Source organism: Chenopodium album, chromosome 26 (assembly GCF_948465745.1).
Source record: "Chenopodium album chromosome 26, dcCheAlbu1.1, whole genome shotgun sequence".
NCBI lineage: Eukaryota > Viridiplantae > Streptophyta > Magnoliopsida > Caryophyllales > Amaranthaceae > Chenopodium > Chenopodium album.
In genome coordinates this window covers 14,573,284-14,597,790 of record NC_137859.1, presented here as the reverse complement: position 1 = coordinate 14,597,790, position 24,507 = coordinate 14,573,284, and the positions used below count along the sequence as shown (strand labels likewise).

At 37.5% G+C, this 24,507-nt stretch overlaps 1 protein-coding gene across 1 annotated transcript; it reads left to right on the top strand.

The window, feature by feature from the left end:
* Positions 1-1,692: 1,692 nt before the first annotated feature.
* Positions 1,693-21,474, top strand: LOC145616874 (uncharacterized). The gene is made up of 6 exons (XM_081671591.1): positions 1,693-1,939; positions 10,978-10,987; positions 15,226-15,394; positions 15,668-15,793; positions 15,903-16,030; positions 20,752-21,474. Exons 1-6 carry the CDS (start codon positions 1,693-1,695, stop codon positions 21,326-21,328), a joined length of 1,257 nt encoding a protein of 418 aa, XP_081527717.1. The 3' UTR covers positions 21,329-21,474.
* The last annotated feature ends 3,033 nt before the right edge of the window (positions 21,475-24,507 follow it).

Sequence of the window (24,507 nt, the reverse complement as noted above, 5' to 3'; positions counted from 1 at the left end):
TTTCAAGTTCCTTAGGCCGTGCACTCGAGTCGTGGGGGCACCAAAATGTGGTATTGAATCCACCGTGGAAGCCCTTGGAGTCTGCCATTTCCCGTGTTCCTTAAGAGCATCAAGTGGAGCGCACAAGAGCATTGACATGCGTAAGGGGAGGAACTGCTCTGCTCCCATGCGCGGGCGCGCGCGAGGAGTGATCCGTAACCTTTTCTTTTCGGGCGCGCATATACGGGTTCTTTTGGGACGTCTAACTAATTTCTCCTTTCTTTTGGGATGTGTTTTTTGAATAAATGATCATAAGGTAGAAATGAAGATGTTCAATAAGGTTATTTTCACAAGATTTGGCATCCCCAAGGCGGTTATAAGTGATAATGGCTCTCATTTCATGCATAATGACTTTCGCAAGATGTTGAGAAAGCATGGAGTTAATCAACGTTTTGGACTCCCTTACCACCCTCAAACTAGTGGACAAGCTAAGGTGTCTAATCGTCAAATCAAGTTAAATCTTAAGAATATGGTTGCAAGAAATAGGAAAGATTGGTCGGACAAGCTTGATGATGCCTTATGGGCATATAGAACGGCTTTTGAAACTCCTATTGGCACCGCTCCTTACCGTTTGGTTTTTGGGAAGTCTTGTCATCTTCCCCTTGAGCTCGAGCACCGCATTCATTGGGCTATTAAGAGAATCAATTTCGATTTGGCAAGTGCGGGTGAACAACGTTGGCTTGATCTCCATGAAGTGGAAGAACTTTGTTTAGATGCATATGATTGTGCTAATATGTACAAATCTCGTTACAAGGAATTGCATGACAAGCTTATTGAGAAGAAGGAGTTCAATGTTGGTGATAAAGTGCTCCTCTACAACTCAAGGATGAGGTTATTTACCGGGAAGCTAATGTCCCGTTGGAGTGGCCCTTTTGTGGTTCAAGAGGTTTTCTCCAATGGTGTTGTTGAAATCTCTCCTTTGGACTCCTCAAAATCTTTCAAAGTCTATGGCCATAGACTCAAGCACTATTATGATGGTATTTTTTTTCGGCCTCATTCATGTTATGACCCTCTATGATCCACCTTGAAGGGTGGAGAACGTCAAGCTAATGACGTTAAACAAGTGCTTTTCGGGAGGCAACCCAACTTTCTAACCTTCTTTTCAATTTTCTTTGATTTTATTTTTCTTCTTTGATGATTTTGATCTAATTGACTTCTTTCTTTGTTGTGTTTTAGGATGTTTTTTTATTAATTTTGAGGATGAAATTTTCAAATGCATATTTGAAGGCATAAGTTAGAATTAAAGCTTGGTGGGTTTAATATGGTGGGTTCATGAAATTGTGGTGTTGAACCCACCATCAAGGGGTTTAGAATTTGCCTAGTCTCGCGTTTATCATGAGCATGTTGCTTGTGCCCACACTCGAACACGCAAGGAGAATCCGGAGGAGTGCACAACCCAGGATGGCGCGGGCGCGAAACAAGCTAATATGGCCTATTACTATGGGGAGCTTTGTAACCGCCTTTGCTAAGCATCTGTAGATAGATTTTCCCTACTTTAAGAAGTTGAACACATATACACTCCTTGATCATGTAAGCATGGAACGATATGGATGGTTATTGTTACCAAAGATTGATTTGTTTGTATGCAAGTTAAAGGAGAGGAGAAGGACTCACATCCAATTCCTTATGCTGTTTTGCCTACTTAGGACTCAAATGGGTACTCCAAATGCCCTTTTGTTTCCGCCTACCTCCAACATCAAAACAATCATACAAATAGTTGTGCATTTTACAAAGCAAGGTTCTTCTTCGGCCCCTTCGCCTTTGGCTGATGACACTTCAAAGATCATTCCTTCTCATGGGACTATTCCAGCCCACCCTTTTCGTGATAGCGTTAGTTTCGAGGGGTCTAGCAGCAATCCAGTCATTATAGAGGTGTTCAAGCAGTTCATGAATAACATTGGTACGTTATGATTTTGAAATTTGATCGATGTGCTTTATACGTTCATAACTGCGTAGCAATGTAGCCTGCGATTAATTGGTGTGGCAAGATGTTTTGCTCTTTTTGAGTCTAGCTAGTCGAGATTTTTGTAGACCCCAAGCCATGTGAGTTTTTGAAACCTGATTAATTGACTGTCACATTTATAACAGTCTATATTTTTGAATGTATGATAGTTCTTGGTGCAACTTTGATCTTGATTTTGCCTCTACACTTGTAGTAATTTGGTTGTGATCAGTACATGATTGAAATGATAAAGGTTTTCTTTCTCTTATTTTGAGCCTCAAGATGTTATTTTTATACATTTGCGCCCTAATTGTTACCCATGTTAAGCTTTACCCTTCATTGAATTAGCCATGTTACAAGCCTCAATTGGTTACTATTCCCAAGCGTAGCTTGGGGGAAGTGGTTCGTCTTGCAAATTGTGATTTTTATTTGGCTAAATATTTAATTTTTATATATATGCATAAGTTATGATTGATTGAATCGAGTTTTGAGTCAAAGTTAAAGAGTATTTGTTACATTCCGAGTCGACATGGTATAGACTGAGTGTTTGTTATAACCCTAAGCTGGTAGGGCACCTTTCGTGCTCGACTTCAGCATATCTACAAAAAATCATCTAAGATAAAGAGACTGTTTGTGGCCTCTAGATCGGTGAGTTAATTGCAGGACTATGAATGCTACGTGGTTCTATATGTATCCGATCCAGCTTTCAGTATCGCAAACTTTGGTTTGATTGTTTGCTCGAGAGTCGAGTCAATCTTATTCTGGTTTCCTGGAAGTCTTGTTTGTCTTATTTCTCCGTCTTGAGTCTAGTGTTGCTTGGGGACAAGCAACGGTCCAACTTGGGGAATTTGATAATCTTTATATTACATCCTTAGGCACGTTTAAAGGTGGGCACGGGCCGTGCCGGCACGCGGGTGGCACGGGCCCGACACAACACCGGCACGGCCCGGCACGGGCACGGTCACCGGCACGGCACGGCACGGCGGCCCACCTGTGGGCCGTGCCGTGAACAAAATTTCTGGGACGGGCACGGGCACGGCCCGTGGCACGACGGCCAGCACGCTGGCACGACCCGCCGGCACGGCCAGGCACGGCCCGGCACGAAGCCAGGCATGGCCCGGCACGGCACGGCCCGTGCCTTGAACTAGCCGTTGGAAAATATGGCCGTTTATGGCCGTTTTCCAACAGCTATAAACGGCCATATTTTCCTCCAATTTCCACCCAATTTCCCACCCAAATCCCCTATAAATACCTCATATTTTCCTCCAAAATTTTCACAATTCATCAACTCATCTCTTCTCTCTTATTCTCTAATTTTCTTACTCCCAAATTCTCAATTCTCAAATTCCTACAAATCATACAATCTTCCTCTCTTTTGTGAAAAGAAAAAAAAAATTCCTACTCTCTTATAAATTTTACATTTTTACTATTATTAGTCTACTACCAAAAAAAAAAAAAAAAATTGTTATATTTACATTCGGGAAATTAAAATTTCGGGAAATTATAAGTTCGAGAAATTATAAATTTGGGAAAGCATTGAAGCGTCATTGTAAGATCTAACTCAACTTTATTTTAATTTGTTATTGTTGTTGTTATTATTATTGCTGTTATTATTATTGTTATTATTATTATTATTATTATTATTATTATTATTATTATTATTATTATTATTATTATTATTATATACGTGGAACTACTTAATTATATAAAAACTACTTTCTATTTTAATTGTGGGTTATTTGGATTGTTGAAATCTGTCTAAGGCGGGATTTGGGCTCTGGACAACGTCGCTCCTAACCTCTCCTACCTGGGATCTCATTGATCCAAGTAATCTACTATTATTATAATTATTTTTGAAAATTTAATTTATATAAAAACTACTTACTAATTAATTCTCATTGATCTCATTGTTGTTAATTGTTACTTTGTTATTGTTAATTGTGTTATTATTATTAATTAATCATGGCATCAAACCAGAACGTTTCCTCCTCCTCTAGAAAAGCCAAGTCAAAACGTAGGGAATCACCAAACCCAAACACTTCAATGTCTATGCCCCCCCCCCCCCTAACATGCCCTTTCCCTCTTCTAACATGCCCTTTCCAAACACTTCCACCCCTTTCTTTCATCCCCAAAACACGGGAGGGCAAGAACAAATGGATGATATGGCTCCTTGGACCCAATTTCAACAAACCCAATTTCAACAATATGAATTTCCTTTTCCTCCTCCTCCTCCTCCTTCCCAAGGTAGCCAAACACAAGCCTCCGGGTCGAGTGAACCATCCACCCAAAATCCTAACATATTAGAGTGGTGTACCGAAGAGGATTTTGCTCAAACCAAAAGAAAGAGTGAATGTTGGGCACATTATCAATTAAGTAAAGATGGAAAAAAATGCAAGTGTCGGACTTGTGGTAAAATTTTCTCGGCCGATACCAAGGGAGGGACGGGACACCTTACTAGACATACAAAAAAATGTGGTGGACCATCTAGTGATCCAACCCAACCTAAAATTTCTCAATTCCATCCACAAGGTTTCATTTACAATTACGAGAGAGATAGGGATGAACTTGGGAGAATGATTGTACATGCAGAACAACCTTTTCTTTTCGCCGAAAATGATGCCTTCAACAACTATATTAACCGAGCACTACAACCAAAACACAAAAAAATCTCCCGAAAAACCGTTCGATCTGCTGCCATGAAGACTTATCTAGAGTACAAATTGAAATTAGTAAATGAATTAGCTAATCTTCCTAGTAGAGTTTCTTTAACCGCCGATGCATGGGATGGTGGGTACGGACTTCACTATTTATGTGTTACTTGTCATTGGTTAGATAATGAGTGGATGTTACACAAACGCATCATTCATTTCAAAATGCTTGAATACCCTCATACCGGTCTTAACATTTCACATCATTTAATGGAAGCTATTGATGCATATAGTCTTAGGGATAAAATCATGTCTATGACTTTCGATAATGCAACTTCTATGACATATAGTGCGAATTTGGTCAAATCCCAATTGAACGATGTTATATTAGATGGAGATGCACTTCATGTTAGATGCATTTGTCATGTTCTTAACTTGTGTGTGAAGGATGGAACACAAGCAATTGGTCCATTTTATCACAAAATAAGGAATGCTATTTGCACTATTAATAGCTCTAACATGAGATATCAAGAATGGAAAGGTTTTTGCAGGCAACAACGGATAAAAACCATAAAAATAGCACCGGATTGTCCAACTAGGTGGAACTCCACCTATGAAATGTTGAGTCGGGCAATCGAGTACAAGGTTCATTTAACACTTTTTTATAATATGAAATTTCCACAAAATGCTTTACTTGAAGATGATTGGGCTAATTGTGAAAAATATATGCAGTTTTTACAATTACTATATGGTATGACACATTGTTTTTCTTCTGTATATAATCCTTGTGCTCATTCTTTTCTTAGCAATGCATGTTTACTTGCACAACTTTTTGCGGAACACCGATCAGAACATGTTTATCGTGGATATCTTCCATCCATGGAGGATAAATGGCGTAAATATTACACCGATATTCCTATGATTTATATTTTTGCTTCTATTTTAGATCCTAGACAAAAATATGATGGCACCTTTTTATTAATTGATATTTATTATAGTAACATGAATTTTGAAGATGATGTTGAAACTTTTAAGAATAAGGTGACGGATGAGTTTTTTAATTTATATAATGTTTATGAAAGTAAATATGGAACCGTGTCTCGATTTGCCCATTCTCAAACATCCAAAAATGTAAGTAAACGGGCCAAAGGTTTATTTGCACAAGCTGCTAACTTGATGTCTAAGTATTCAGGTACAGAATCATCATCATCTAGGAGAACACAAAGCGATGTTTCGGAGTTGCAAATGTACTTAAGTTACGACTTCATGAAAGGCATGGACGATGAAGAGAAGTTTGGCCTCGACATCCTCGATTGGTAGAAATCACAAGCCGTGAAACATCCAATTTTGTCGGCAATGGCTCGTGATATTTTTGCTATCAAAGTCTCCTCCGTTGCTTCCGAAAGAGCTTTTAGTGCGTCGGGAAGAGTTCTAGACGATAGAAGAACAAGACTAAAACCCGAAACACTTGAAATGTGAATTTGCTTCAAGGATTGGTTGGATGCCGAAACTCGTTCTCAAGATCGTACTTATGCACAAAACGACGACGATGAAGGAACGTCGACTTCTTTTAGTTCTCATACTTCTCAATCCACTCAATTGGCGGATGACCTTGAACCTCTAGGAGACGAAGATGAAGATGAAGACGAAGGCGAAGACGAAGACGACCAATAATAATTACATGATTACATATTTACATTATACACTATTGTATTCTTTTTGTATTATCGAACTTCGTATTCCGTATAATAAATGAAGTTATTCAATATTCATACACTATTGTACGATTTTTAATTATCATTACTTATTTTGTAATTTTGTATTATTGAATTATCGTACATTCGTACCGGCTACCGTCATATAATAAAATAAGTTATTCTTCAATTTTTTGTGTTTTCGGATTATCGCACTAGTATTTTTTTTTTATTATATGCATTTTTGTTTTTAATTCGTTTTTTTTTAACATTTATTTATTTTTTTTTAAAAAAAAAAAAAAAAAAATTAAGGTAGGCACTGTTTGGCCCGCGGCCCGGCACGGCACGGCCCGCTAGGCACGTGGGCCGTGCCGTGCCGTGGGCTGGGGTGTGCCAATTTCAGGCACGGCACGGCACGGCCGCCACCCCGCGGCGGCACGGGCACGTGCCCATGTTTAGGCACGTTTATGCTAGCTTTTATACCTTTTTCTTAGTATTTTTAGTCGATTCAGGTTCATATTGAAGGAATTGTGTCTTCGATAAGTGCAATTACTAGATATATCAAGGATCACTATTATGGAGATAATAAGTTTGTTATTTTGGGTCGTCATTATCTGTTGCTAGACTATGATCAATGATCTTTAGGCTAGTCAAATAGTCCAAAGCCCGCTAGAATGGATCTTATGAGGTCACACAACAAGGGTATTGAATTAAGCAAGTTAGAGGCCCATTAATGGGCCTCATGAGAAAGTAACTAATCGTGAATTGGATTGGGCTAGCGTAGTTAGATTAGAATTAGAATTAGAATTTTGGGCTTGACATGGACTCTTATTTAAAAGATGTAATCTATAAATAAGATCCATACCTAGGGTTGCAATTAAGTCATCATTAACACACAGTGTATTTTGACATCAAGGCAACCAATCCCAAAACCCTAATTCCCTCTCTAAATCACGGCCCTCTCTCTCCTCCCCTAGACCGTATGGCTGGCCACCCTTGGTGGCGCGTGTGGTGGTTCGTGGTGGTTCGTTGCTCTCTCTTCTCCGTAGAAGGTCAATTGAAGGGTTCAATTGCAACTAACTAGCATTAGTGGAGGTCTTAATCCGTGCCCGTGGACCAAGTAGAGGAATCACATTTGAGGTTCTTAATCTTCCGTGTTCTTACTCGATCATACGTGGAATCACGCTTCAAAGGTATAAATTCTTATTCTTTATGTGTTATGCATGAGATCTTGGGATTAGGTGCTTTACGAATATGATTCATGTTTTTCCGCAATTAGTACCTATAAAATCCTACAGTTATTTTCATAGGTCATCATTTATCGCTCTATTACGCTTTGTTTGTGTATTTCTTAATGTTTCAGGTGATTTTATAGTCATTTGGACGCTTTCGAAGGATTTATAGTTGATTCGGATGATTCTTGGACGGAAACCGGCATATTAAGTTATTGATTGAAGATTCTATGCTCATAGACGTTGTACATGGACAATGGACATTGTTTCCTCAGGAGGTCACTATGTGCCAATCAAGATTGAATTTGAGTGAACACGTAGCAAAACTCTAATGAACGACGAGGCGAAAAAGGACTCTTGTGTAGTGTTTTAGCCATAACTCAAGCTTTAAATATCGGATTGAGGTGATTCAAGTTGGGTTGGAAACTAGACTGAATAGCTTTCCAATGATAGGTTGTACGCCTTCAAAAAATTCCTAGAATGAAAGTTACAACCACACAAAGTCAGTCCTGCAAATCTGCTAATCAAGCGCCCAGCCATCGGGCGATGGGTCTGCTGCACACTAGCCTTCGGATTTGCTTGGCCCGCTCGAAAACCATCGGGTGATGGTCGAAGGTCAACTGTGTTGCAGCCCACGATCACTCGACCAGCGCCCACCCATCAGGCGATGGGTTTGGCATGTGGAACAATGTGCCCTTCACTTCCACCGACTTTGATTCTCCAAGCGACCAGTCATGAGACGACCTTTGTTATTTTTAATTCCTTATTTTATTTTATTTATTTATTTTATTTAATTAGGATTTAATATAAATACTTGAGAGGATTTTACTTTCTTCTTATGCTTTATTTTCCAGATAGAACGCTTCTTTAGTTTTTCTCTCCATTGTTGAACCCTTATTTTATTGCTCTTCATTAATTCAATCATTAAGGTATTTCATTTAATCTTTCGTTTTTTATTTGATCAATTATGAATTCTAGTTTATTTATCTCTTTTGTTTTGTTTATTTCAATTATGAATGAGTAGTCGTTTTTTAGGGCTAAGTAAGGGAAGCCATGTTTATACCTTGAGTATTTATGCTTATTTATTTATGAATTTATGAATTAGGGTTTGAATGATTCCAAATAATTTGTGCTTTATTGTTTGATTCATATAATCAGCCATATCATGAGTTTTTTATTTAGCTAATAAAAATTAGAATTGAAAGATCATATTGTTAGAGGCTTAATTAATTACAATTGGTGAATTTGATAATGTTAGCGACCGAACTACATACATATGTCAATTCGTAAGCGTTAATTCCCGACTGTAGGATTGACAAGTGCTTTAATTATTTGACGACCAAGTTAGTTTATTAATGGATTGTTTGCACTTCTTTGATTAGTATAAGTATGGTGGACTGAACGTATACCCTAGACTTTTATTTATTTGAGAACAACCTTATTTTCATTATTATTGTCCTAGTTTAGTTAATTGATCATCAATTCACTCTTTGTTTATTGAAATAGTTTATAATAATTGAGGAAAAACTAATAGAACCTGTCTCCCTGTGGGATTCGACCTGTATTTGCTAAGTCTATACTAACAACATAAACCAAGCACTTGCGGTATAACTTTTTATTTTTCACACGTTATAGGTTGGAAAAAAATTATTATAGAAAAAAAAACAACACTAAACCCAACCAGGTCCCCCTGCTCTCGACACCCCTCCCTCGCTCTGGAGACGTCCATCCCCTTACACATTGAACCACCAAACCGCAAGCCTTAAACCCCCATCCTGAAATCCCTAAAAAAACCCTCGGCCGCATCAAATCCCCTACCAACTTATCCCCTCCCTTGGAGCTCCTAGTCGCCAAGGTTTCGAGGGTGGGGTAGCTAGGGTGGGTTGGGGGGTTTAATGCAGTGGGGGAGGGTTTTTAGGGGTTTCAGGATGGGGGTTTAAGGCTTGTGGTTTGGTGGTTCAGTGGGTAGGGGAGGGCGTCACTTACACCCGCGCAGGGGAGGGCTATCTAGGCGCTGGCGGGGACGAGGGGTTCTAAAAGGGATTATTTTGAGTGAAAGCCCGATGGGCAAACTTTGAGATTATTTAAAACCATTTTTCCTAAAAAAAATAAGATTGGGCTAACAAATCGGAAAGAGAAAATACTCTAGATTTTCTTTATGGTTAATTTGTAAATAATAAAATCTTTTAAAAGCACCATTTAGCGAAAAAAATCTTTTAAAAGCTTTTTGGCTAAAAAAAAAACCACCACGTTGATTTTTTTTTGCAAGGAGAAACCTGTTTACCTAATTACTCTCTAATTTACTTTATTACTTCCTAATTTCCTCCTATTTCTTCTAATTACCCTCTCCCACCTAATTATTTTTTATAAATAAATTTAATCTATAAAAAAAAAAAAAAATCAACCCCCAAATCACCAGCCAACCACCATCTCCCCTTCCCCCTCCCTTAGAAACATTCCCCACCCCCGTCAGACCTGTAGCCCAGAACCCCCCACTGCCGGCTGACCAAGCCATTCCCCCTTATCCCCGTTAGCGACCACCCACCTTCCTAAATCCTAACCTAGAGATGTTAACCGATTATGGAGATCACGAATATGGCAGTGCTTTGGCAACGATTTTTGTTGAGATCTTCTTGGGAAAGGGTGGGAGTTGAGGTGGGAGAAGAGAGAGATCTGATAGTGGTGGAGAAAAAGAGTTTGGAGGTTTAATAATGTAATACCCCAAATTTTTATACGTATTTTAATTTAAATAAGTATTTTGTAAAGTATTTCAATAATTCGAAATGAATTATTTATGGTATTTTACTTATTTAATAATTTTGGAAATTATTTTATAATTTTTAAATATATTTTGGGGCATGTGATTTTATAAAAGGAAGTTTCTAAAGTCAATGGCATTTAAAGGAAAGTCAAATTGTAATTGGAATGGGAAAGGGTCATTAGGGGTAGGAAAGGGATTTTAGGAAGGAGGGTTTTGAGAGAGGGTATAAATACCCATCTTATGAGCAAATCAAACTTTGCCCAAGGTGGAGAATACCCAAAGGTAAACTCTCTTTCTCTCCTCTCTTATTTTCCTTTTATTTCTTAATTTCCCCTTCCCCCTTTTTTTGTACCACACGACCGGCACCACCACCACGCACCAACGATCGACCACCGTAGCCACCAGCACACGCAAATCTGCGACCGCCTTAAAAACGGTCGCAAATTTGCGCAAATATTATATTTTGCGACCGTTTTAATGACGGTCGTAAAAAACGGTCGCAATTTGATCGAATTTTAGTAGTGTACTGGCATGATTAGCTCCTGTGTTAGTACCCCTTTATTGGGGCGGGTTAGGGGGAACCCGTTCGATGCGTAATCAAGTGAATAAATAAATTAATTATTTATAAGGGTCATGTTGTATGTTGTATGCTTGTAAACAGGTGCAACAAGGTAAGTAGTGTGATGATAGAGTGAAAGCATGTTAGTGTGTTCTATTTACGATTATGTATTCAGCTTTACTGATTGTGTGTTTGTATGTTTGTTTGGCCTTGTCTTTATTTTGCCCTATGATGACCTATTTTTAATGGAGAGTAGTGGAGACAAGTAGAGAAGTGATGAAGCATATTCATGATGGTTTATTGCGCATGAGTGAAGAGCGAATCATGCTTAGTTTCCATAAGTTTTTTTTTTTTTTTTTTTTTTTGGTAAATAAAGAATTTTATTACCAAAAGTAAAGAGTTACTACCCATATGAGTAGGAACTACAAGAAATGAAAGTTCGGTACATGCCATTTGGGCCAAAGAAGCAACAAAACCAAAGCCCGAAGGCAAAACAAAAACAACTATGGAACCTCTAACTACTAAAGGAGAGGAAACCGAAGCTACAACCAAAAGTGGTTAGAAACCCATACATCCAAGGATAACAAATACGGTGTGAGTAATTAAGCATTAACTTAGCTTGAAAGCATACACCATCAACCAGCATCTTCATAAAAAGCAGCTTGATAACAACCCCACAGCCAGCCCGCCAGGACAGAACAACAGCATGCATGCAGTACAAACCAGAACAAAAGATCGCAGCCATGAACCATCATCTAGCAGCACAAACATAAGGAGGCTCAAGCAATACAGAGAAGCATAAGATGCCACGACAAAGGTAAACCAATCATTACCACAACAGAGGAGGCATAAGAAGGAGTCCTGGTAGAAGCAGCAAGCAAGGAAGTAATAGGAGTACACCCACCATACAATCCAGGTTATCAACTAGCACCTCATGCTAGGGGACAACACTAAAAATAGGGCCTCAACCCACTACACACCAAGCAAGCTAGAATAACCAAGACTCATCCATGACAACCAACCTCCACCACACCAAAGCAATAACAAAGCAAACACCATCCACCAGCATCAACATAAAAAACAACTTGATACCAACCTTGTAGTCACCTTGCCAGGACAGAACTATAGCATACATGCAGTACAAACCAGAACAAAGGATCGTAGCCATGAACTATCAGCCAGCAACACAAACACAAGGAGGCTCAAGTACAACAGAATAGCATAAGATGCGTAGATAGAGATAGAACAACAACCACCACAGTAGGATAGGCATGAGAAGGAGCCCGGACAAAGCAAGAAACAAGGTAGAGAGAGGGATACTACCCACCATACAATCCAAGCCATCAGCTAGCACCTCATGCTAGGAGATAGCACTAAAAATGGGGCCTCACCCACCAAACACCAGGTAAGCTAAAAAGACCAAGACTAACCATGACAACCAACCTCCACCAAATAAAACAAAGGAACACCTTCCATCTGCATCACCATAAAATCCGCTTGATAACAACCCCGTAAACAGCATGCCAGGACAGAACAATAGCATACATGCAGTACAGACCAGGACAAAGGATCGCAGCCATGAACCATCAACCAGCAATACAATCACAAGGAGGCTCAAGCAAAGCATGAAGCATAGGATGCCGAGACAGAAAATAGAGCAACAACTACCACAATGGAAGAGGCATGAAAAGGAGTCCAGGCAGAAGCAAGAAACAAGGTAGCAATAGGAAAACCACCCACCATACAACACAGGCCATCAGCTAGCACCTCATGCTAGGACAGCAAAAAAAAAAAAAGGGTCTCATCCCACTACACACCAAGCAAGCTAACAAAGCCAAAAATCAACTATGACAGCCAACCTCCAGCAACTATCCACCATCAATAGGCATAATCATAAAATCACAACTAAATAACAACCCAGAAACTAGTTTTCTAGGACAACGGCATGGCATGCATACAATACAAAACAGGATAAAGGATCGCTACCATGGACCATCAACCAACAACACTAATCACTAGGAAGCTTAAGCTGAAAAAGTAATACAATATGCCTAGATGGTAGTTACAACCAAAGAAGCAATTCCCAAAATACACAAAGATGACAAAAGGGAAGCAGATAATAATTATCAACCTTCCTTTTACAATTGAAGAACATCAGGGAAATACCTCAACTACGAATCTGCAAAACAGGGCCACCAATCCAAAATCGAATTCAACCTCCAAGCAAAATTCCCGCAAGCAAGCAAGAAAACCCCCGGAGAAATCGGACCCAGAAATAGAGTAAAGCCCCGAAAACAGAACGCTAATCAGGGGATGAAATCGACCGCCGAACCAACTGACTCGCCGACCACTTTGAAACGCACCCCGAACCCACTGAACTAGACCCGTCACCGGCGAAATAAGCCAGAAAAACCCAGTCACCGGCGAACTAGATCAGAACACGGCATCATCCTTGAGTGAAAAAACCCAGAAAACTGAGGGTTTGATTTGAAAATCGAAGCCCAAAAAGCCGGAATCAGCAAACAAATGAAAAATCAACACTTACAGCAAAAACCGACTGCTGGGAAATAAAATAGACGCGAAACACCGCCCAGCAGTCGATTCAACCAAAACAGCCGCCGAAACAACGAACTCAGACCCTTCTTCAATCTTGAGCGAGGAACCTAGAAAATCGGAGAAGGAATCCGATTAGACTCGCAACACCTTCCAGCAGCCGATTCGCCCAACACACTCACCAGAACAACAAACCCTTCTTCAACCTTGAGCGAAGGTCGAAGAACAGATCCGAGTTCCTAATGCCCTTAGGGTTTGTATTTTGAAGAAATTGAAGAACAAGAAACGTGCTTCCCTATCTAACCCTTTGAAGAATGAATCCGATGAAGGCAACCACCGAATCCTTCTCCAAAGGTTTAGAGAGAAGCTAGAGTTTCTCTCTCTAGAAATAAAACCCTAATAGTTTCCATAAGTTTATGATGTTGTTTATTGCTTTGATTATTTTATTATTATGCTTGTGAGACTAACGCAAAGGTTTTAAGTTGGTTTGGTTTTTAATAAGGGCCTACGATGGTTCCAAGTTGTAGGTTGACTTTGGTTTGACTTTAATTTTGTTTGGTTGACTTTTAAAGTTGACTTGTTTTGAATGTTTTTAAAGATAGTCTTCCGCTGTCTATCTTTGATAATTACCTTAGCCGTTTTCACGGTGGCGGTAATGTCTTAGATTTTCCTATTTGAGTTTTAAAAGAGCAAAACAGGTATTTTAAAGGAAAGCAGTTTCTAGGGTGTTACAAGTAATGGCGGATTTTGAGGTTGAAGAAATTGGTAGAGGGGGAGATGGAGGTGGAAGGGAAGAAAGAGAAATTGGTAAACTGCAGCCTCATCGATCGTCTATTTCCTGTCGTCGGTGAAGGTGTGGGTTGTTGGGGGTTGCTGATAGGGGGTCCCAGGCAGCAGCTCAGTTTGGGGAGCGGCCTGCCGCCTGCCAGGTGAGTGCAAAAGGGAAAAGGGTGATGGGATGGAGCTAGGGTGGTGGATTTTGTTTTTTTATTTTTAATTTATAAACTAATTTAATTATTAAATGATTAAGTAAGATTTAGAAGTAAATTAAAGAAAATCAAAGGTTAATTAAAGCTAAGTCCTGTTCTTTTGAGCTGTTGGAGAGAGCAGAGTAGGACAAAACAGAGCAGATTTCAGCAGAGTATAGCAGAGCATGGCTGGGCTTCCACACATTGTAGAGCAGAGCAGAGTAGATTTTAGCAAAGCAGAGCAAGGCATATCAGAGCAACTCTAAAGAACAGGGCCTAAGTGTACTAGGGGCACCAGGTTTTGGCCCTGTTTTTTAGAGCTTCTGGCAGGCAGAGCAGGAGCCATCAAAGCCGAGGAGAGCAGATTTCATTATTATTATTGTTGTTGTTACAATATTATTTTATTATGATTATTATTATTATTATTAAATGTTAATTATTATTATAATAATTCAATATTAATTATTTTTTTAAGCAGAGCAGAGCAGCTCTAATGAACGGGGCCGTTTAACAAAAAAATTTCACAATCGTGTTTTCTTCTACCAAAATGTTAGGGCTTGTTTGGCATCTTTTTTGGTTTTCAGTTTCTTATTTTTTTGAAAACTAAAAACCAAAAACAGGAAACAAGACAAAGGTGTTTTCACTTTTCGATTGTCAGTTTTCTAAATTATTTTTTATTCATTATGTGACATATATAAGTATACTTTTAGAAAATAAAAAACCAAAAAACATAAACCACAATGATGTCAAACGAACTCTTAAAATTGTTTTTTTTTTTACTAAAAAGTTTTTAAAATATTTTCTTTTCGCAAAATGTTGTTTTTAAAAGATTTTTTGTACAAATTTTCCTTTCTTTATCCACTTTCAGCTATTTCTCGCTTGCGCTGCCGCTCTCACTCTCTGCACCCCTGCCCCGCTCGCTCTTCTTCATTGAAGCGTACTCTGAATTCTCTATTGAAGTGCCTTGTCAGCTTTCTTTCCTTGAAGCAGCTTCTGAGGTAAGTTTTTTTTTTTATTTTTTATTTATTTTTTTATTTTTAAATATAATCATTAATCATCAATTTCGCAATCCAGTGTTAATTGATTTAATTGCCAGTCAATTTAGGGTTCTTCTAGGCAGGATTATTCAACAATTAGTTATAATTCCTGAAATTATGAAAGATTTTGACGAGCAATCTTGATACTATTCATATGTTAACCGAGAAAATTTTAACTTAATTTTTCGAGCTTGCTTTGATAATTGAGTCAACTAGGTTGTTAATTTGTTGCAGGATTCTTTAATGTCAATACGAATTCAAGAAATTGGACCTTTTTTCTCTGGGCCGAAGGCGGCCGCCCCTCCTGCCATAGCTCAGGGGCAGGGCTACTTACGTATAAATCACAAAAGATTGTCAAAGGTGAGTGCGAAAAGAGTAAAACTCCTATTGCCGCAATTAAAAAACCGAGGAAGTATTTTGTTTTTTAATTTACTTGCATCCGCTGATAAGAATTCATTTGAATTTGTAGGGGAATGTTTTAAGTATTATGGAGATCAATAATTTACCTTTTTCGCGCATCAATTGTTTGAGGATGTATAGATGTTCATCGTCTTGGAAGCCTCAAAAATTTCATTTTGGCCAAGCTAAGATATACTAGTAAGTAGCTTTCTGAACAATGTCTATTTTTTTGAACAAATATTATCTATCATAATGTATTATCATGTATAAAATGATGCTTGTGAGTGATCGACTAGATAATGCTGAATTTAATAGATGCTTTATTGATGTGGTTGATGGAAATGAACGAGATTGTGCAAACCCATGATGGTCCTGAATAACTTAGGTTGCTTTGTCTGATGGTCCTGAGTAACTTAGGTTGCTTTGTCTGATAACCTCAAAAATGTTTGCCAAGATTACCTCGGTTTTGGTACTAGTTCAAGATTTGTTCTATAAATTGGTTACATTGGATTAGTGGAACTGTGAGTGCTCTAGTGGTTACAGTGGCAAAAGATAAGGTGGATTGTTTTGTTCTGTAATTTAGTTGTTCACCATTTGGTAGTGTTATATGTTACTCGGACATGATGGTACATATTTCAGTGTCTGATCTTTGAACCGAAATGTTCATAACATGATTACTCTCTTTGGTGGATACAGGAATGTGGTTGAGAAATTCAAACCAAGCTTCAATATAAAATTTAGACCCTGTTAATTAAAGATTTAAAGAATTTATTTTCAATGGCATTAGTTTTATCTTGAAATGCTTTGCATCATTTATCTAAATTTATGGGGTTTCATAAAATATAAGGGAATTAGCATTATTCCCTATGTTCCTTCATTTGTTTTGCTTAGTAATACATTTGGAAACAGTGAATAACTAAATACAAATAAAAATGTAATGCAAAAGAAATAAAAATACATGTGAGAGAAGAATCCAACGGTCAATATATAATGTAGTAGCAAAGATGATATTATGGTTGGATCTCCAAGGAGAATTAGTGCCCTTAGGCACTTACTTTCAATGTCATGAGCTGCCTCATCAGTGTATCGATCCACAACTTATCCATAACTGAACTCACTTTTTTGTTTTTTTTAATGTCTTTGGCCTGGAAGTTGGTTGATCTTTTTGACTTGAAGAGGTGTTGGGATGGGATTGCCTCCTTTGAGGTTCAATTATTTGCAGGGTCCCATTCCATTATAGGGATGGCCATGTGATATTGGGGTAACAAATAACAATGGCATGGCTCCTAGTATACCCATATAAGATCTCATGTCATATTGTTCATAGGAGTTCCCCTCCTTTTTTTTTTTTTTTTGGTCTTGGATGTGAAGTGCTCAAATGGTCATTTTTTATGCATCTTTTTCTTATCATTCATTGTAGAGGAACCTTAGAAGAAGATAAATCTTAGGTTTATCTAACTCTATATCAAGGAAAGCACGATAAGACTTTGAAATGGAAAAAGAGGGATGGATTTGAAGCTTGATTTTTTTAGTGATTGATGAACATTTGAACATTAAACAAGATCCAATGCTTAGCATTTCATGATCTTACATCTTAGTAGTTTAACACAATACATACCATAATTATGAAAATAAATGATTAGTATTAAAATGCCCCTCAACGGAGTACGGAAGGATTTTTCTAGCAGTGCTAATGATAAGGACAAATGAGCTCACGTTAAACTTTGTTCGCTTCAGAAATTTTCACTAATTAGTGAACATGTTGTGATGTTGATATTAGATGTAGATTGGTTTTTTTTATTTATTTAATTTTTAGTATCCACTTGGACCACTTTGGTAATAAGTTTACAGGTCCTTAGCATCAAACTTAACTTTTTGATTATGTTTGAAGGGCTGATTTACTTCAAGCTTCTCTGATAGTGAGGCATTGTCTACATTAATAACTTAAAGAGGTAGATACTAGAGTGCGTGTGAGTAATGCATGAGGCTAGTCAAATTCAGAATTCAAAGATTTTGAGAGAGGTAAGGCTTTGATGAGAAGTTTTGGCCTAAACCCAATAGTAATGATGTACTTGCTTATGGGTGGTAAGGTTATTGTGTGATACATGGACAACATAAGAGGTAATGTGTGTATGAGTTGTATATTAGGCTAGTTACATTTGTAATTCAACGCTTTTGGTATAGGTAAGGCTTTTGTTGAGTGATTGGCTTGCTTAAACCAAATTGTAATGATGTATAGTAGGTTCTGAGCCAAATAATGCACGTGTGTAATAAGTTCCATTAATCAATACAATGTGTGCGTGCCTTCAATGTGTGAACATGCTAAACTCCCTCCACCTCTAATACATTGCCACATATACTAATAAAGGATGCTAATCACCCCATATCTTAATTTGTAAATTTCCCCAATTGCAACTTCACTTGTTCTCTCTTCATCAAATATTGTGCCAACCCCATGTGCACAAATTTACAATTACTCCTTAAAAAAAAGAAAATGAGGTTTTGGGCAATTTATTAAGGACTGAAGGAGTACTAATTATAAATCCTCAGTTATTTACAATCACAACACATTCCTTTTTTAAAAAAATAACTTTATTTGGAATGATTCTCTTTATCTCTGTCCTCATCATATGTTCCTTATTTTTATATCTCTCTATGCCTATCCCTCCTTAAAATTGTGCCCTCCACCCCTTCTCTCACGTTACAATTAAAACAAAAAAGAGGAAGTACAATATTTCTATAGTAGTTACTTTCTGTTTTTGTTAACTTATAAATTATAATTAATATTTATTTAAATTTGATTATAATAAATTGTAAACAATATAATTTGTTATCAAATATGAATTTCTATATCAATGTATGCACATGTATTTTATGTGCATATTGCTTGCTATTGCTTAGGTATCTTCATCCAATTTTCTGTTCTTCGTGGGGCTCTTTTCTTTCTCGATGTATACACATTTGATAAATATATGCTTCCTGCTTTTTTATAGTTGCAACACTTCCCTAAAATGGAAATGTCACAATAGTTGCAACACCATAAAAGGAATGTTTTTATGGTGAAAGTAGTAGTATTACCTTTAATTAAAGCACATGGCCCGCTTGATTATACTCCTAACAACCTTTTAACCCATTTTATGTGTATAATAACATGTGAGGTCCGCTTTTCTTAAATACCGTGATAAAGTGTGTGATGCAACTATAAAGAAACGGAGGAAGTATATCTTCCTTATATTAATTTTTTTTTTTGAGATAAGATTTGTACAATTCCAATCCTATTGTCACTCTTAGGATGAGTGGGGAGGATTATACCTTTGGTGACAGTTTATCTACTTGAGGTCTTAAACTTTAATGTTGGGCAAGGTATACAATATTTAAATGATTGTCATGAATATGATTAGTAAAATGCCTTTCCACTACTTTGTTTCAATAGACAGGAATGGCTTCAGCGGTTTCTTTATAGAAAGATTAGGCTTCTATAACACTTCAAAAGACTCTTGAAGGGAAGCTAGGGATCTAGTATATGTCATGTCACCATTTCAAGAATTTCATACATCCTCATAAGCAATGAGACAATCATGTGCCGGAACAAAGCCTAGTATTTTTAGTTAATCTTGAATTGGTGCATATCTTTAGTAATCTATAATTCTATATCAAGACTTAGTTGCCTCATTGGAAGCAGATTTCTTATTTATATTTATTGGTTGACTTTTGCTTTCATGAATAATTTAAGTGATTTATTGACCTCGCAGTATTCCAATAATTTCGGGAAAATTAAGTCTGTATTGTTTGTCTATGACTCTGTCTATACAGTATTGGGGTGAATCACATGACCATGTGTTTACACTGGTTTGGAGCTCTTGCATTTTTCAATTTTGAGGAATTCCTGGTGCTGATCATATTAACTTGATCATGTTAAGAGTGACTGTTGTAGGTGATTCCATCATCAAGTAGACTTTTGTTCTTAGGCTAACCAGGGAAAGACTTTTCTGATGATCAACACAGATTTAATGTCTAATCAGAAGGTGAAAGTTATGACTTATTGTTGGGGGTCAAATCCTAGAGTAAGTCTTGACTAACTTACTGTTATATGTATGAAGGCCCCCCTAAAACCTTTATACCATTAAAATAGGTCATCTTTATTTCACACTTGTTATTGTGAAATAGTCTCATGGCTATATTCCCAATAATCTTCACTGCTGCTACTTATTTTGACTGATTTGGGGACAGTTAATAGTTAATTCTCTGATTTGCTTATTTAAACAGGGAATTAATTGAAGTTGCAGTTTTCTATACTGTAGTAGGTACGTGGTGGAGTAGTTGGCTTAATTTGATGGTCTACTAGCCATAATGTAACACAAACTGCAGTTGATTGAATTTCTTATTTTCTATAGTACAACCTTTTGGACAAGGTTAAACCGTTAAAATAATGTGTACAACACTTGTGATTATTCTTAGGTGATGACCTGAAAGATTATGTCTGAGTATGACCTGCCTATGTCTATGTCCGGTGCTATTGCCTACTTGCTGGTATCTAGTGTATGACTTAGCGTTTTTTAATTTTCTTGATGGCAAGGTGTATCTTCCAAACCTTAGCAATATTCTTACTTGGGCGAATAACTTTTAAGTTGATTTGTAGCTGCTGTCAACGGTCTACCATGATAAGAATTAAGTTATGCAACTGTCATGCTTACAGAACAAATGTGATACTCAAATTTCCAACATCAAATGGAAAAATGTATAAATTCATGCTTGCTTCCAGTAGAGGACTTTGCTTGAGATGATCACAATTTCACACTATCTAATATTACAAGCTGGCTAGAAAGGGCATGGCCCGTTGTCTTTCATTGATTTTTAAGATTTCTGTCTTTCTGAACACAAGATGTTGTATAAAGAGTGTTATATATGTTTGCATCCAGCCCAGCATCTAGTGAAAAAGCTTCTCTCTCTTCATTGCAACCTTGTAAAGCAACTAGTGATGATTTGGGGAGGGCTGTCAGTGGTGAAAGCATACTGTTAAACGAGGAGAGCTTGGAAAGAGAGTTGGACATTGCTATTGAACAGGAAAACTATGCTGAAGCTGCAAGGATACGTGACAGAATTCGAGTTCTTCACAAGGACAGTGAGGCATCTGTGCTTGCTGCAAATGCTCGGTTTTACAATGCTTTCAGGATTGGAGATCTAGCCTCTATGCAAAACCTTTGGGCAAAAGGGGATAATGTGTGCTGCGTACATCCTGGTTCGAGTGGGATATCTGGCTACGAGCTTGTAATGCGGAGCTGGGAATATGTTTGGGTAGACTATGAATTCCCTTTGGAGATTGAGCTGAGAGATGTTCAGGTGCATGTGAGAGGAGAAATTGGATATGTAACTTGTGTTGAATTAGTTAAAACTAAAGGCAGCAGTTGGGGAAGACAATTTGCCACCAATGTTTTTGAAAGAGTTGATGGTCATTGGCTTATTAGTGTTCATCATGCCTCTCCTGTAGACTTGTGATTTGATTGAAGTAAACGTGTAATGAATAATGATATAGTAACAGTGCAAGGTATTGTACAATTTGGATGAGAACCAGGTTTATCACCTTGATAAACATTGTAAATTGTCATTTCCAGTAAAAAGTGAAAGCTTTTTTTTTTTTGTCATTTTCCCTTCTTCTTCCTCATCCTTCCTTCAATCTCGATATCACCATACATCATCATCTTCTTCCAACATCACCGTTTTCAACACCACCATTTGCAGCACCGATGTTGACACTTTTCATCTTTGTGACTCTATTGACACCAACCACCAATTCTGATGGCTTTGCAGCCAAATAACCGAAAACCTAAGATAAAATGAAGAAATAATGGGCATGGTGAACCTTAAAGGGAAAGTGAATTTTTCCTCCTTCATTGAATCCTCCATTGAAGCTGAGCTTTAACTTTACCACTAAAGTTGAGCTTGAGCTTGAACAAACTGATTGACAAAAGTCCAAGAATTATTTGTTTTAATTATATAAGCACATGTCTCAAGGCAAAATGTTCACATACTTGTCACCTGATAAAAGGTGATAAAATTGTATTTTCTCGTACATTTGAGTATCCATATTACCATATACTTCGTATCTATAGCTATAATTATATCAAGAACCCGCTTACATACCTTAGCACACGAGTCATTTTCTCATGAAAAAACATTTCTCCAAAATTGCTTATGAGTTATGACTTAATATATTCTTTTTCCTTTCCTTTCTTTTATCCTTTTGAATTAAACTGAAAAATTAATTATTTGAAAAAGATAAATGTGGGAATATCAATTTATCGAAAAAACAATAAATTTTCTCTTATAACCCTCTTCATGTAAGTTCTGTAAATTGTTATAAAATTCAAAAAATATATATATTATTTAATTGAAAAAAGATTGAATTTTAATTATAAATCGTGCATCCACAAGTATTAATCTTATTCAATATACTGGAAAGGCTACACATAAATGGTTTATGTGGCTTTACATAAACTAGTGAGTTGTGAGGTTCTCATTTGCTTATTTAAGGTAGACTAAGGGCCTGTTCATATTTACTTTTCAGTTCAGTTCAGCTCCAATCAGTTCAGTTTAGTTCAGTTTAATTCAGCTTATAATTTTCCTCTCTCATAAAATATTCATTTCAGCTCAGTTCAGTTCAATTTAGTTCAGCTCCAATCAGTTCAGTTTAGTTCTGTAAATGTGAACAGGCCCTAAGGATCTATTCTGTTCGTCTTAATTTCAGTTCAGTTCAGTTCCTAATTTCCCTCTCCCATAAACAATTCATTTCAGTTCAGTTCAATTCAGCTCAGTTCAGTTTAGGTGAACAGGCCCTAAGGGTCTATTCTCTTCGCCTTAATTTCAGTTCAGTTCAGTTCAGTTCCTAATTTCCCTCTCCCATAAACAATTCATTTCAGTTCAGCTCAGCTCTAATTAGTTCAATTCAGTTCAGTTCAGCTTAGTTTAGTAAATCAGAACAGGCCCTAAGTTGATCTCCTTGATTGATTTGGATTAAATCATCGTTTTTGCAATAAAGTGAAGGGCATTTATGTAAATTCATCTTCTTCCTTTATCTCCTTCTTCCTCTTGTGAACCACCACCATTTCTTCCTTCATCTCTTTCCTTCTTCCACAATCGGGAATCGACCACCATCTTCATCTTTTTTTTTTTTTCTGTGAACTAACCACCATCTTCATCTTCATCCTCCTATGAATCGACACCAACATTAAAGCCGCTTAATAAAATGAAAATCCTAAATAAATGGAGAGAAATTTTAGGCATGATTAACCCCAAAGGTTAGGTGAGCTTTCCCTCCTCCTTTGCTTTCTCCATTAAAGATGAGCTTTCATTTGCCAGCACGTTCCCTAATATTCACACACCACTCTCACACAAAGGCACTTTTAGGTGAAAGATTGGAGTCACATAAATTGATCAAACATGATAGGCCACAACCTACCTGTGTAGTAAACTAATCAGGCTTTAGAAAAGCATCAATGTAACCAAGAAACATGTCTCTACTCCAACAATAAGTGCATGATTTCAACATTCAACTCAAAGAAGCACACACTAGCATAAAGATATATTTAGGCTAGCCAATTGAGGAACGTCATAGTAGAAGAAAGAATACCTTCATACTTGTCATACAATTGAAGAACACAAATTTTATTGAAGAACACAAATGTTATATGTGGTCGGGGTTACTTGAGTTACTCGGCCAGGGGTTACTTACTCGGTCAGGGTTTACTCAAATTAATCGATCGGGGGTTACTTAAGGGGTTTGGTTAGGGTTTACTCGAATTACTCGGTCAGGGGTTATTGGGGCCGGGTTCGGTCAGGGGTTACTCAATCAAGGGTTATTTAAGGGGTTCGGTTAGGAATTACTCAGTTAGGGGTTATTCGAGGGTTCGGTCTGGGGATACTTGAGGAGTTACTCAGTTAGGGGTTACTCGATCAGAGGTTACTTGAGGGATTTGGTCAGGGATTACTCGAGAGGTTACTCGTTCAAGGGTTATTTGAGGGGTTACTCGGTCAGAAGTAGTTCGAGTAACCCATGACCGAGTAACTTGAGTAACCCCGACAGCTCAAGTATCCCCTAAATGAGTAACTCGGGTTACCCCGACAGTTCGAGTAACCCCTGACCGAGTAACTCGAGTAACTCTGGCCACAGGGTGTGGCCAGCCACAAAGAAAACCCCCCACTAGAGGCATTTTGAGATGGGGATTCCCTACCCTCCCCCTATTTTCAAAGTGTCTAACCTGCTAACTCGAATCGAAATGACAGACGAAAGATTTTGGCTCGATAAGACCCTTCTCCATACCAAAAAAAAATAAAATAAAAAATTAAAAAAAATAAACAGTTACATTACTTTTTACTGTTTTTTAAACACCAATGAGGCTTAACCAATTTTTTCTTACTTGGGCCTGCCTGAACAATTTTTATAATGGATTGGCCCAAATTTTTTTAAAAAAAAAAAAAAATATTGAAACTTTTTTAAGATACTCTTTAGAAAAGAGTAAGTGCCTTAAATTTACACGTAGCCAACAAAAAGAAGTGTAAAGAGTGATTAGCAGTAATAAGTTTCATTGTGTTTCAAAAATGTTTAAAATAAAGTTCAACAACGGCAATAAGTTTCAATCGATTTCGACTAGATACAATTTGTTTATATTTATATAGGT

Coding starts and splice junctions, on each gene's coding strand:
- LOC145616874 (XM_081671591.1), top strand. CDS start 1,693: ATGGGTACTCCAAATGCCCTTTTGTTTCCGCCTACCTCCAACATCAAA. Junction 15,794..15,902: donor ATCACAAAAGATTGTCAAAG/GTGAGTGCGAAA, acceptor TTGAATTTGTAG/GGGAATGTTTTAAGTATTAT. Junction 16,031..20,751: donor GGCCAAGCTAAGATATACTA/GTAAGTAGCTTT, acceptor GTTTGCATCCAG/CCCAGCATCTAGTGAAAAAG.